General features: G+C 39.1%; 1 protein-coding gene across 1 annotated transcript in view; it reads left to right on the plus strand.

Annotated features, from left to right (window-relative positions):
• Nucleotides 1-14,454, plus strand: part of mcf2l2 (MCF.2 cell line derived transforming sequence-like 2) — a 98,446-nt gene that overhangs the window by 14,707 nt on the left and 69,285 nt on the right. Inside the window, exon 2 of the mRNA XM_067513021.1 lies at nucleotides 12,973-13,056. Coding sequence (XP_067369122.1) covers nucleotides 12,973-13,056 — 84 coding nt within the window. The remainder of the gene's footprint in view (nucleotides 1-12,972; nucleotides 13,057-14,454) is intronic.

Raw genomic sequence — 14,454 nt, forward strand, 5'->3', positions numbered from 1 at the left:
GGATCTGTAGGTACAGTAGCACAGGTGTGCTAATGGAAAGCTGCTACTTTAGGCTTCAAACCACATGGGACTGTGATCTCACAAATATGGGGAAATGTCAGCTCCAGTGCTATTGTAGGAGACAACAGGAACCATTTTGGCCCTATACTGCAAAGAAGTGTAGTAAGAGAGGTGTAGTGACAAACCACGCATATAGTATTTTAGAATGGACAGCTTGTTGCACCAGGATGCTTGGTTTTCCAGTGATCGCAACAAAGGCAACCTCCCATGCTTTGTCACGAGTCTTACAGAGAGATAATGTAATCATTTGTGACTATAGTGAGTCAACTCTTGTATTTGGTGTTAAGACAACTTTATCAGTGCCACGACTGTTCCTCAGTAGTATTTGTCTCATTTAGTGTATATTCCTCAGTAGTGTATGTCTCATGACGTGATGATATTTTTTGGAATAGTATGTGTGCGTGTCAGGGGAAGAGAGAGTCCTCTTATCAGCAGATCCTGTCATTGGACATCCTCTGATTGTCTCCTTGCATTAATGCCTTCTTCCTGAGAAATCATAGGAAACTCCCCCTCCTCTCCCTGGACTTTGAGGAATGACCTCCCAAAAATATCACAAGCTGTGCACAATGCATGTGTGTGTCTGCATTATGTGGACAAATTTCAGGAAGATTGTTATGGGACCATTCTGGGTTGTCGCTAGTCAAGTATTTGTTTAAGGGATATGGTTAGAATTAAGCTTAGGTTGGAGTCAAGCCTTTATTTGTGACAGTTTTTGTTTGCCACATTGTATGAATGATGATACATTGGTAAAAGTTATACCTAATGCCCTCCAAACAGGCCAATAAGGAGTGTGTGTGTGTGTGTGTGTGTGTGTGTGTGTGCGTGTGTGTGGTAAAAGTTATACCTACCTTCAAGGTATGATTACAATAATGTCCAGTTGTTTCTTTTTTGGCCATATTAACATATCCAGAGACTGTTTTTAATCACACAAATAAAATTTAATCAAAGATGAACAAAGGACATCTGGTCATGGTCCCTTGGAAGGTGTAGGCTTTCTTATAGTTTAAGTAAAAATAAAATAAATCAATGATGTCCCTGCTTCAATGCCCCCCAAACAGGCCAATAAGGAGTGTGTTTGTGTGTGTGTGTGTGTGTGTGGTAAAAGTTATACCTACCTTCAAGGTATGATTACAATAATGTCCAGTTGTTTCTTTTTTGGCCATATTAACATATCCAGAGACTGTTTTTAATCACACAAATAAAATTTATTTAAATAGGTCAGCCTTTAAATCCAGTCAGACCCATAGCAGCCAAAAGCTACTGCCACAGCATGGAGAATGGGCCTTTGCTGGAGATGGGCCTCTGCTGGGCCTCTGCTCTCCCTTTCTCTCAGAGCTGTATGGTTTTTATGTAATGTAGGGCAAACATTTACTGTACTGTCATTCTTGTTTGGGCAGTAAGCTCTATGAACATGTAAAGAGTCAGTTGGGAAACAGCTCAGCAGATTACCTGAGGAGTTCACACAGTAAAATGAAAGTTATTGGAGAGTTTGGAAATCTTTTCCTGTTCATTTCCCTCATTTCAGTCCCAAAGGTCTGTGACACAGTGTCACAGTATTGAATCGGCTTACGTTGCCTTGAGCACACTCCAGACGTCAAGACGTCTAGACATGAAGCATGTAACAAGTTCCATGCTAACATTTACATTTAGTCATTAGCAGACGTTTTTATCCAAAGCAACAAAGTGCAAGAAAGAGCAGAAAGGAAGGGTTTTTTTATATTAATTTTTTTTAGTTTAGATAAAGACCTGGGACCACGTGTATATAACAGCTGTAACCAAAGCATTGCTAGATGGTTAATAACTGCTTCTGAGTGAGGATGTGTTCCATAAGAAGTTACAAGTGGTACTACTGTTGTTAATACCAGGGTCTATTCTCGTGCACTAATTTACTAAGCTGAGTATCCACTGAGAAGATTTAAATGAGGGGTATCCAACTAGATCCAGCGGTATGGGACACATCCCAAAAACTGGGGTGAAGGACACTCACTGATGTCCATCACTGGGTTGGTGCCTCACAGCCCAAGGATACCAAGCCAGGTGGAGTAAGGGGTTATTGTGAGTTCAAACGTTCTGCAGCAAATGCTGCAAAAGCTCTTCTTCTGGTCAGGCGTTTGCCTGAAATATCTGGGATCAGGGGGAGTGACTTCTCGATGATCTTCTCTGCTGTGCTTGCCACTCTCTGCAGGGACCTGCGGTCCGAGGCTTTGCAGCCACCAGACCAGACAGATCTGCAGCTGGTCAGTATGCTCTCTAGAGTGGCTTCATAGGAAGAAGTGAGGATGGGAGGGAGAAGGGGTGCTCTTTTCATCCTACGCAGATAATGCAGGGGCTGATGGACTCTCTGTGAGGCATGCAATGTGAGGGGACCAAGTCTAAGTGTCTGTTATTTCCATCTCCAGGAACTTGCGCTGTTTACCACCTCCATAGATGTTATTTATGAGGAGTGGTGTGTGGCTGTGTCTGTGACATTGAGGACCAAGTTAACTTTACAAGTGACTGAAATGTCTCTAAATTTGGTGTCTCATATGGAAACAAAGTTTGTGATTTATGTAGATATTGACAGATTATGTGAAAATGGATGTCTGGGTGAGTATCTCCACCCCTGGCATGTAAGATTTCTATGTCAGAGCGAGACACAAAGTGTTGACAAATGTGTTTTTTTTAGTCATTTTGCATCTATTTTTGGTCGTCAAGTGTCTCCTTGTGGATATTTAGTGTCTATTTGGTGTTTGCCTTTCTCTTTTTCTAACTCTGTCTTTCCAGCTCTTTGTGGTGCCCCTGACCTCTCAGATCAGCTACTGTGTGCAGCAGTCTCATGAGTACTCGGTGAATATCAGCATGTAATTACTTGCTGTGAGAGTGTGGTGTCTGCATTGTGGTAGTCCCTGCCATGGCAGGTCATGAGATGTTCATGTCCTGCAGGGTCTGTGTGGATTGGTCACATGTTGCTCTAATAGTAGACCTCTCTCAGACCTGCTGAGAAGAAAGAGAAGACTTTTATAACTTGCAGTGTTGATAACATTTGTTTTGAGAGAGTAGTTTTTAATGTTACAGCTCACAACTAAGTATTGATTTTAAGTAAATAAGTATTGAACTCCAAAGCAAAGCAGAAAACAAGACATCAATTGCAACTAGAACTTCTTTCATTTAGTTGTCCGTAAATGTCAGCACAAAGTAGAAATGCCTCCATGTAATATACCTTCAGTTTTATGGTTCTTCTATGCTCTGTATTTATCGGTGCAAAGATGTATAGATGGATGTATGTTTTAAGCTTCATTTGGTTCAAGTATTTCCACATGTGACATGTTACGAGTTCTTATATACAGTTTCAGCAAAGATGAACAAAGGGCATCTGGTCATGGTCCCTTGGAAGGTGTAGGCTTTCTTATAGTTTAAGTAAAAATAAAATAAATCAATGATGTCCCTGCTTCAATGCCCTCCAAACAGGCCAATAAAGAGTGTGTGTGTGTGTGTGTGTGTGTGTGTGTGTGTGTGTGTGTGTGTGATCTGCAAAACACTGAAAAGAAATGCCATATTTATCAAGGATGTATCTTTAGGGAAAATGGGTGGGACCAAGATTGGACTCTTAGGATACCACACAGTCTCCCAGAAACATGTTTTAATTTGTTCTATGTTTTGTGTAATTCTTATTCTCAGTAGCACAGTTTTCAATAAACTAAGGAACACAATTTCTATTTAAACCACTATCTTTCAAAATATCCATGCATGTTACATATATTTTTTTTTATTATAACACTAAAATGTAGTAAACAAAAAGTTGTTTGTTATTACTGCGGTGCTAAAAGTTATTTTATTATGAACATAATTACTGCAGTGTGTGGGATCATATATAAAAATATTGTAGACTAAGCAAGAAATTCTATATGTAGTATTTTGGCACATTTTTGGTATTTTGTATATTTGGTAGTATGGATTTTACTCCACTGATGGTATTATTGTTATTTTTGTCAGTTGCCCAGATGACAGGACATGGAAGAAAGGACTCAGGCTCATACAGGTATCTGTGGCCTTATGAATGTAGGATCCACAAAGGCACAGGCTTGAGCAGTTAAAACTGTTTTTCTTTGCAAAAGTATCTACAATTAGCAGCGACAAACAGAGCAGATCACAACAGTGGAGACTTAAGTGTGCAGTCTTAAAGTAAATGGAAATTACACAAGACACTGTGAAAATGGGAATAAAGAATATTAGAGGTAACTTTTAAACAGCAAACCTTTGTAAAATGAGCATAGACAAAATCATCCCGTAATTGAATCTCTATTCCTTGTTTTATGGTAGAGGCCTGGAACCAAGGAAAGCTTCTGAAGCTGGACTTTATCATCCAGTAGAAGGTGTATATTTGTTTTCTAATGTTGCTCTCCTCTTTCCCTTTTAGTGTACAAGGAGAGGTGCAGAGAAGATGTTAGTTTAATAATAAAACATAAAATAAATGACTAAAGAATAAAAGAATAAAAAGAAAGAATAAAAAACAGTAGCTACAATTTAACAGAATAGAATAATTTTCAGCCCTGTGGTTTAGCAGCACTCAGAGTAATCTCCACTGTTATGTAATTGCTTTATCATAGATGCTATTCTGAATATGTGGGAGGCCTGCTGCTATAAGGACGTTAGAAGAAGTTAAAAATGTCCAAAACTCAGTATTATAGTTTTGGAGCTCTAGTAAACATAATACTCTCACATTATTTAAATCCACCTAAGATTGTTGACCCATCCAGCCACCTCCTTACAAAGAGCGGGATTTTTCCACAGGAGACCGGAATTTGAGTCCAGGGTTAAACCACTGCTGTCACTGTTATTGTAATGATAGTCACTATTACACGTCCTGTGAACAATATTTATTTGGGTGGTTCCAACTCTGTTTTCTAACTGAAAAGGTGAGAGAAAGAGTGGGGTCTGGGTTAACAGATAAAAAAGTGACATCGCAAACATGGTTAATGAACTTTAGATAAAACTACAGATCCTCTCTCACCTGAGTTAAACCCGAGTCTCTAGTGTGACCTACCCCTTCCACCCCATCCAAGGTCATTGCTTTTCATAAATGCAGCACCTTATTCAGTCCAAAACATGGTGCATCAGAACATAATCCTTTACGTGATTGATTATATTTAAAATTTTAAATAAATCTAGTTAGACACTGTGGGAATCTGATGTCCCCAGATAAACCACACTTCACATGGTTATATGAGATATATGTCAGATAAAAGAAAAAGATCTTATTGTCTGACCGCACTTCATGCTTCAATAAGTGGAAGTGGAAGTCACTTCCTTTGCTCAAACTTTTTGTTTTTGAAAAACATTTGTACAATTAGTGACACACAGAAAACACAGAACTTGCCAAGAAATGAAAGATTGTTTATGCTCTTGTTGAAAAAATCGTTCCCAAACCACACCTGACAGTATGGTGGTCATTGTGTTGAAAACAATGTGTGTGTGTACACATATTTGTATATGAGTGCTTACACAGACTGCATGCGTGCATTAATACCATAATACACGTCTGTGCGGACTTTGTAAATGATTGCATAATGTGTGTGTTTACATACAGGTACAGTAATTCTATACCTGTATGTACTGGTCTTTGAAAAGCTCTTATACCAGTGTTGTACTGTCAGAGGTGGCACATTCAATATATGAGCAAATCTGGTGTTTCTACCAGTCACGAAAAAAAAACCTACAAAAAAGTCTTAACCATTGGCGACATCTAGTGGCTGTACTGAATATTATTAGTCCAGTGTGAGATGACTGCTGTTGAGTAGTTCAGGTCTCATGAGACTGGATGTGACCTACATCCAGTACAGATTTTTAGGCCTGACATAAGGATTTTACTAGTGCCTAACCCTAACCTAACCTCTCTTAGGTTAAAGTTTAAGAACTCTTTGAACAATACAAAGAGACACATTCCACCTTTGAATGCTTTGAAACATTTACTAACATGCTGACAGCTCCATGCAATAAGCTTAGCTTTGCAGAGCCTCATCCAAATTATGATTTTTCTTAATACAATTTTCAAAAATGTAAAAATTTTAATCTTTTTTTTATTCTCTGTGCCTAAACTAAACAATATAACAGCAAATAATATCACATAATAATCTACTGAGCCAGGTATCATGTGGAGAAGGGACCAATTTGTCCATCTCTATGCTGGTACAACAAAAAATGAATTATGCATTAACATCCACAGACATATTTACAATACTTGAGTACATGTACATTCTACATACATTTTTGCTTTTTCCCTTAATTCTCATTTTCTTACTGCTCTTAAAAAAATATATCACCTGTTTTAAGGTGTATTGAGCAGAAAATAGCTTCTTGCGCTGCATGTTATGCAATCTTGACATGTACTTGACATTCCCAATCGCCTGAATCTGTGTAATACAATAAACTGCGTAATACAGTAAAATTTTTGCTGCACCTGTATGCTGATTTTGCCAAGTGAAATCTTCTTTAGTCTGGTGTTGATAAGAGGGCCGTTTTTTATTGTGCAGTTCTAGAGATGCAGTGATGTGATTCCATCACAATGATGGAAGTTGAGCATCAACAAATTTAAAGGATTCATAAAAACCCACTAACATAGTATTTGAGCACGAGAATGCAAAAGCTGATTTTTCTGCAAAAAACTTCACCAGTTCCTTAGGGTAGAATGTGACAGTTCTTCTTTGGTGCCTTTTTGTGGTTCTTTCAGTGACTGGAGAGAATGATCCCTCAAGTACACATTCAATTGAAGTATAAATGCTCTGCTTGCATAGCCCTGTTATCCAAAGCACTTGTTGTTTTGTATTCACACACACATTAATGACAGCGGTTGCCTAGCAAGGGACCAACCAAGAGCAACTTTGGGTTTAGTGATTTTTCTTTATGTACAACATGTAGCAAGAAGGGGCAAGGAGTTGAACCAATGATTCTGTGGTTTATGGACAATGCTCCACCACAGAGCTACAGCTGCCCCTGATATATCTGTGGATGCATTGTGCTGATGCTGGTTGGAGCTAAATAGGTCTCCTTGGTGGACATTCTGTCATTTATTTGGTGTTATTTATCTTTTGCAGCCTTGCACGGATCCTCTTCATCAAGGTTTGTGAGGTCAGTGTGGAAGTGATCTTATAACCTCCAGCGTGCCTTCAAAGACTTCCTTGGAATATTTGTAAATTCAGACAAAACATATTGTGTGCCTGATAGGACTATTATGGACATGTAACTAAATGCATGGGGAAGATGGGGACAGGACTGAGTCGACTAATGCCTGTATGACAATCAATAGCAGAGTCTCATTGCCAGGCTTCTCCAGTTTGTGTCCCTCTCTCACTGTATCTGCTTATGCATAAAATTTTAATGTTTTTGAGAGAGGAGAGAACATCCTGTCCCTTTATGAGGGAGCTACATCTGCAAATGTTAATTGGGCAAAGAGTTAGGCCTTGCTAGTGTGACATTGGAGAGGTCAGCCAGTGCCTGGTTTGCCTGGAGGACTTCAGTGGGGTTAGACGGGGCTGAAAGTGCTGGGAGTTTTTCTTGGCTCTGAGGATTGGTAGATTAAAAAAGGGAGAAGGTTTGCATTCAATTGTCTAAATGGAAATTGTTGCTACCTCAGTTGTCCTATAGGCAAAGAGTTCTTGTTTCCGATAGCTTGGTTGCTTCGACTCTGTGGCACAGGCTCATTGCCATGACACCACCAAACGGCCTGATAGAGGAGATCCAGAGAATCATCATGGACTTTTTCTGGTCTGGTAAACAATGGGTCCAGGCAGAAGTTCTCTATCTGCTTGTGATAAGGGGGTCAAGGCCTGATTGACATTCACTCCAGGATCGCCTCTTTCAGACATTATACTGCACAGAATCTGCTTTACAGCTGTGGGTCCTGCTGGCTTGACAATTCTCGCCTGCTGCTGATTATAGCGAGGTGATTGTGGTATGATAAGTGATTTTTCTTTCTAAAAACTGAGGAAGTGGTCATCTCTGTACTGCAGGCGTGGCAGGTTTTTAAAACTGCATGTGCCAGTAATGACACACCGGGCATGTGGTTGTTTGAGGAACCCTTATTTTTTAACAACTTCATAAGGACCTAAACAATGCAGTCCACTAGTGTTCGAACCAGTATTCAGCCATCTTATCAAGAATAAATTCAATGCACACTCTGAGAGAGACCACCAGAGTCCGATCAATCAGGCTAATAAAGTCATGGAGGATGTTTGGGCTGCCTTGCCACAATCCTTGGCAGAGTGTTCGCAGAAAACGTACTCTGTATGATTGAGTCGCAGGAAGGAGGAGGTCAGCTTCGGTCATTCAAAATCCTGGAACTGACTACATTTAACTGCAGAGAAAAAAAGCGATCTATCAAACCTATGCAAAGGTTTTAAACTTGCGGTCTTTGTAAGCATTTGAAGAATCGAATTGGACTGAGTTTTTTGCTCAGGATGTACAAGCTTCCCATTGAAAAGCGTAAAGCAGACTTCAGGTGGAGGGTTGTACATGGGGCAATAGCCACAAAACAATACAGAGCTCGGCTAGACCCTAACTCAGTGGACCAATGTTTCTGGACAAAGACATTAGAATACATATTTATTTAATGCCACAGGCTTTCAGCAATTTTTGACCTTTTAAAGATGTGGTTTGAGGTTCTTGCAGAGGATTTCTCTTTTAGCCTGTTCATTTTTGGCCCAAAATATTTTGCAAGGAAAAATAATGTAAATACTCGGCTGAACTCTGGATCTGGGTATGCTAAACTGAAAGTGTGGGGCTGATGACAGACAATATGGAGGCTTTCAGTCACAGATGGACAGTAGAGGATTTTATGTGTATTGTAGTTGAGGAAAACCCCTTCCATATTTCTCCGTCCTTTCTACTTTCCTCTTCCCCATGTGTGTGTTTTTCACAAACACTGACACACACACACACCCTGCTTTTTCTCTCCTTTTGATAGGGTATTCACTTGTAAGAGCTGAGCTGTTTCATTCCAGCTGGAAGTGGAAAAACTAACCTCAGACATATGTAACAACTACAACACACAGTTCATCGCTCTGCTGCAGCTGTGTGTGTGTTTGTGTGTGAAACTGTAGAAACAAGAAAAAGTTTTGGTTTTTTGTGTTGAACTTCTGGAACTGCCTGAACTGAGCATGGTAATAATGATGAAGAAGCAGCTGTTGTTGGACGGGTCAGAGCTGCTGTGTTGTTCTTAGTGGTTTTGAATACCATGAGATTACTGTCATTTAACGGGATTACTGCTCCTCCTAAACATTTACACCTAAGTGCGTGTTGGAGCCAGCAAGAGGATGAAAAGAAGAGTGTCAAATGTTTGGCATGTGATCAGTAATGTTCACACACACTGTAAAACCTGCGTTGACATGTTTCATCTCTCAGCTACGACTATTAGAAATAAGTATATACATTGAGCAATATATGTTAATTTTTAGAGCAATATACTAATTATATAGACTAATTATACTGTGTCTGGGCCACTGAAAAACATTTGGACACAATTGCAGTTTTTGAAAGAGGAAGGAGGGTGTCACCTATGAGTGAAAAATCTTAAATTTATGATATAAGCCACAAATTGTGACTCATGTCTGGAATGGCAAAGAAAAGTGTGATCATATGCCTTGTGGATGGAGAACCTACAGAATCACTGTAGATACAGTTTAATCCAAAAGTATTGGGACAGCAAGACACGTTTAGTTGTTTGCTTTACACTGAAGATGTACAGCACTGAAGATAAAAGAAGAGATGAAGGTTGAGAATTTCAGCATTTATTTGATTGTGTTGCAGTTTTTGTATAAAATCACTCATTGTATCTCTACCTAAAGCATTGGAACAGACAGTTCTGTGTAAACTTAATGTTTGTTTGCAAATCATTTTATCATCACCATCACCAGTTGTTGGTTGTTTTCTCCCTTTAGTCTCCTCTTCAGCATGTGGAATACATGTTGGCTTGAGGTCTGGTCTAAAACCTTAACCCTGTGGAGTTAAGTGTGTTTTTGGATCATTGTCTTGGTGCATGATGGAGCTCCTCCTAGATAATTTTGATGCATTTTTCTGTAAATGTGCAGATGGGTCGACTGTAGCTCAGTTGGTAAGACAGTCATCCCGGGATCTCAGGGTCCGTGGTTCGATCCCCAGTCCCGGCTATATTTCAAAGTGTCTCTGGGCAAGACAACCCCCAACAGCCCTTCCCATCCCCAGCTGTGCAGTGCCAGTCCAAGCCCTGTGGAAATTGGGGAGGGTTGCGTCAGGAAGGGCATGAAAACTGTGCCAAATCAACATGCAGACAATGATCTGCTGCGGCGACCCTGAATGCACAGATAAGCCAAAAGGACAAAAAATATATAAAAAATCTGTAAATGTGCAGACAAAATGGTTCATTTCCTAATTCATTCTGCTGCTCCCATCATGATTTATATCATCAATAAAGATCAGTTAACCTGTTCCAGAAGTGGCAATGCAGACACTACCTCTACCATGCTTCACAGATGACCTTGTGTTGTTTGGATCATGAGAGGATCCTTCATCCCTCCACACTTTCGCCTTTCCATCACTTTTGTAGAGGTTCGCTTTTGTGGATCATCTCTGTACTGTTTTACAAATTCCAACAAGGCATTCTGATGCTGATGAGGTGTTTCCATTTTGTGGTATGGCCTCTGTACTTCTGCTCATGAAGGTTGTTGGAGATGTTACTGACTGTATGATTGAATTTGTTCCTCACAGCTTTCACAATGTTTCTCTCATCATCTGTTGTTGTTTTCCTTTGCTGACCTGTTCTGTGTATGTTGCTCAGTGCACCAGTGGGTTGACTTTTTCACGACCAAATTGCTCCAAATGGTTGTATTGGCTTCCCCCAATATTCATGCCTTTTGATCATTGTTTAATCATTTCTCACCTTTATTTGTGTAGAGAGAGTAAAAGATCTGTGCCCAAAAAACATTGCACTAATCATAAATTGCATTTAATTTGAGAGCAATGTTGTTTTTGCTCCATGACACCTTTTAAATTCTATAGTTGTACATGTTATAGAATAAACTTATGGTCTCAAAGTAATTTCTGTACTGTTAGGAAGTAAGAAGTAAGGTCTAATCATGTTCCCAGCTTTGCCTTGTTGGTTTGCCCTGCTCTCTAGTGGTTTGAACTGTGTAATGCAACTTTACTCCAGATAACTGGAGCTACTCAAAATAGTTGATATATTTAGAAGTCCAAATACAGGTGTTCAGAATTTATAATACCATTTTGTGTTTTTTTCCTCAAGCAGTCTTTGAGTGTCCTGCTATTCCATAGTTCCATAAGGAACTCTCTTTTTTTCAAATGGTGGAATGTTGTGGCCTTTGAAGACGACCCTCAGGGTTTTTCAGCTTTCATCGTGAAATTACACAGAGACACAAATGACAGTTAACTAGCTGGCAGCTGCCTGTATTAGCCTCAAACATCAACTAATTGTCTGACATCAGTGCTAGTCTCTCAACTTCCTAACCTGTCATCTGCTTATATGTGCAGATGACCCCCGCCTCCTTAATCGTAATATAAAAAAATAGTGTTTCTGAGTTTTTCTGTCTAGTCTGGATGTGGTCATCGATCATGTCTGCCTGCACCACTCCTCTCCACTTTGATGTTCGCACAATACAGAACATTCTCCCTGCTTAAGTGCATAGCTCTGGTTGCAAAACCCTGCTGTTCTGTACAATACTGGATGAATTCTGAATAATATGTATTTTTTTAACCACTTTCAGAGTGGTTAAAAAAATAACAGAGTGTTCCATCTCTCAGTTGATTTATTCCATTGTATTGCCACTTTTGATGTCCACTTGTTTTGGTTCAGTTGAGTCTTTAGTGGGTACACGCTCAAATAAAAATCATCCATTATTATTTGATCAATTGAATAAAGCACTATCACACAATTTAAACCAGCTTTTTCTTAAAACCAACCCAATCCACTTAGGAAGCTGGAACTCAAAGCTCTGCAAAAAGGTAGTATATACATTCATTTTTAAATCTACATATTGCAGTGTGTGATATACTTAACATACACATTTTAGAAATTGCTGTGTGTGATATTTAGTGAAAGATTCAAGGCCATGCTCAATACCATCCAGTATATTTTTTTATCTTCCTCTGTCTGTTCCTGACAGCAACAAGACACAAGCTGCTCATGTTATAAAATGGTGCAATATCCTTGATGACCGAGAAAGAATATTTAGGTTCCAAGGCATCATGGTAGCAGAGGGGTTAGTGCTGCTGCCTTTAAGCAGCCAGCAGGCCTCCAGGTGGAGTTTCCCCATCCTTGCATGGACACACACTATTTGGCTTTATAAGGGGCACACACACATTAGTGCTTTAAGACACATGATTGGAACATATGGATAAAGAGTGTGTCTTAAAGCACTAATGTGTGTATGCCACTTATAAAGCCATATTGTGTGTGTAGGGCATTGGATTACATCTGGTATCTGGTCAGTAGGTGGTAGTGTGTTCAGATCTCTTTATCACTGCATGACGTTCACTGTTTGTTTAGTTGGAGAAGAACTGAGCTAATCAGAGCTTTGTTGAGTGTTTTGGAATGAAGACATGTGTCTTTGGTGTATCTGGCTAATGTATTTGGACAATCATACGCGTCTATTGCACAGACAAAGATTACCCACATAAACCTCCCCACATGGAGGCAGGCCCCATACACATGGAATATATATGGTGGAGAGATAGCCTTGAGATGATGGAGAATCAATCATTTTCTCTAGCTGATTGAAATTATCTACAGTATGATTAGTGATTATAAGATATACCTCTTTGATTTGAAGATTTACCAGTCACCCAGGAGAACTAACTATGTATGTCTGTTAGCTTCTACTGGAATTCTTGAACAGGTTCCTGTGTATCTGCCTACTGTATATCTGACCAGTGTGTCTTTCCTTACAGATGAGATTATGCAGCAAGAGATTAGGCCCCTGCTGGCTGTAGACATCATAGAGCAGCTTCATCGCCAGTTTGCGTTGCTCTCAGGTATGTAACAGAAGCTGTCCGACTTTGTTTGAAAGAGTTAGTTAATATTGCAAGAACAATGTGGTCCATTAAACATTCAAAACTGCTGGGACATATTTCAGTTAGTTTTTTAGTATTTTAAATAGCTTGAGACAAGATAAAATTTTCACAGTAAAGCACATTTTTTCAAAGTAAAATGTGATAAACAAAGCCATGAAACACAACATTAAATAGAATAAATGAAGCTATAAATTGTGAAAATCTGACAAAGACATCTCAGTTTGTACCTTAGCAGTTTTCCATTGCAGTTGCATAAAGTTGGAATACTAAAGGCAGATTTAAAAAAGGTACCCAAACCTGCAGCAGTACGTCACATATTCTGCCTCTTGCTCTTGTGTGGATTCATTTCAAAATTGATACATTGAGAGAAAATAATAATAAGGTGCTTGGGAAACTGACATCAGTAAAGAAGGCCTCAAAGTATCTTGAAAAGACACAGTTATCACAATATACAATATTACAGTCACAACTTACCAATCTCCAGTAAACTGGAGGAACCACAACCTAACTCATTTCTTTAGTACTAAACTTGGAAATAAACCGTATAGTCACGAGACTAATCTTTTCCAAAGCATAAGAAAAGTTACCTGTGGTAGACCCAATCACAAAGTCGGACACTTTTCTTTTAAACAGAAACTGGACGTAGTTTAAAAAAAATAAAAACAAACAATACATTTTGAGATGATTACTGGTTGATGTCACTAGAAAACAGTACTGACTCCAAGAAACTGTTACCAAGCAGACAAGAAACAGTCAAAACACAAATTCCACATAAAACACAGTGTTGTATTTACACTATTACATTTATTCAAGAAACAACCGTGATGCTGTGTGTTACAGTGCATACAGGCTTCCCAGGTGCTGATAGGCAGGTTTTGAAATTTGGTATACACTGTAACCTTGAAGCTATATGTTGTGGTATCGTTGGTGATTTCTTTGCTAATCCTCAAGGAGCATCATCAGGATGATTTCTATTTTTTTTTTTTTTTGTATAGAACTGTGATTTATACTTCAAAATCTAATGGTATTTCAATCAGTTTAAGCCGTTCTTTAAGTACTAATTAGCAACTGATAGCATGCTGACACTACACTGCAAGGTTGTACTGCAATGTTACATTGTTACTGTCAACACATTAGCATAGTGATATGAGCATTTAACTTAAAGCTCATATGTGTCTAATCACATCCTCACATAGCTACTAGCATGACTGGAACTTGTTTGCAGTGCAGGAAATTAATTGTGTTTCTATCATGCTTTATTTTTGTATGTTATGAAGCCTTATTTAATCACCAGAATCCAGCTGGTGGAAAGTCACATTCTTTTTTAAATTTCAGAACCAGCATTTTACCACCGCAGCC

This window comes from Channa argus, chromosome 8, assembly GCF_033026475.1.
Source record: "Channa argus isolate prfri chromosome 8, Channa argus male v1.0, whole genome shotgun sequence".
Taxonomy (NCBI): Eukaryota; Metazoa; Chordata; class Actinopteri; order Anabantiformes; family Channidae; genus Channa; species Channa argus.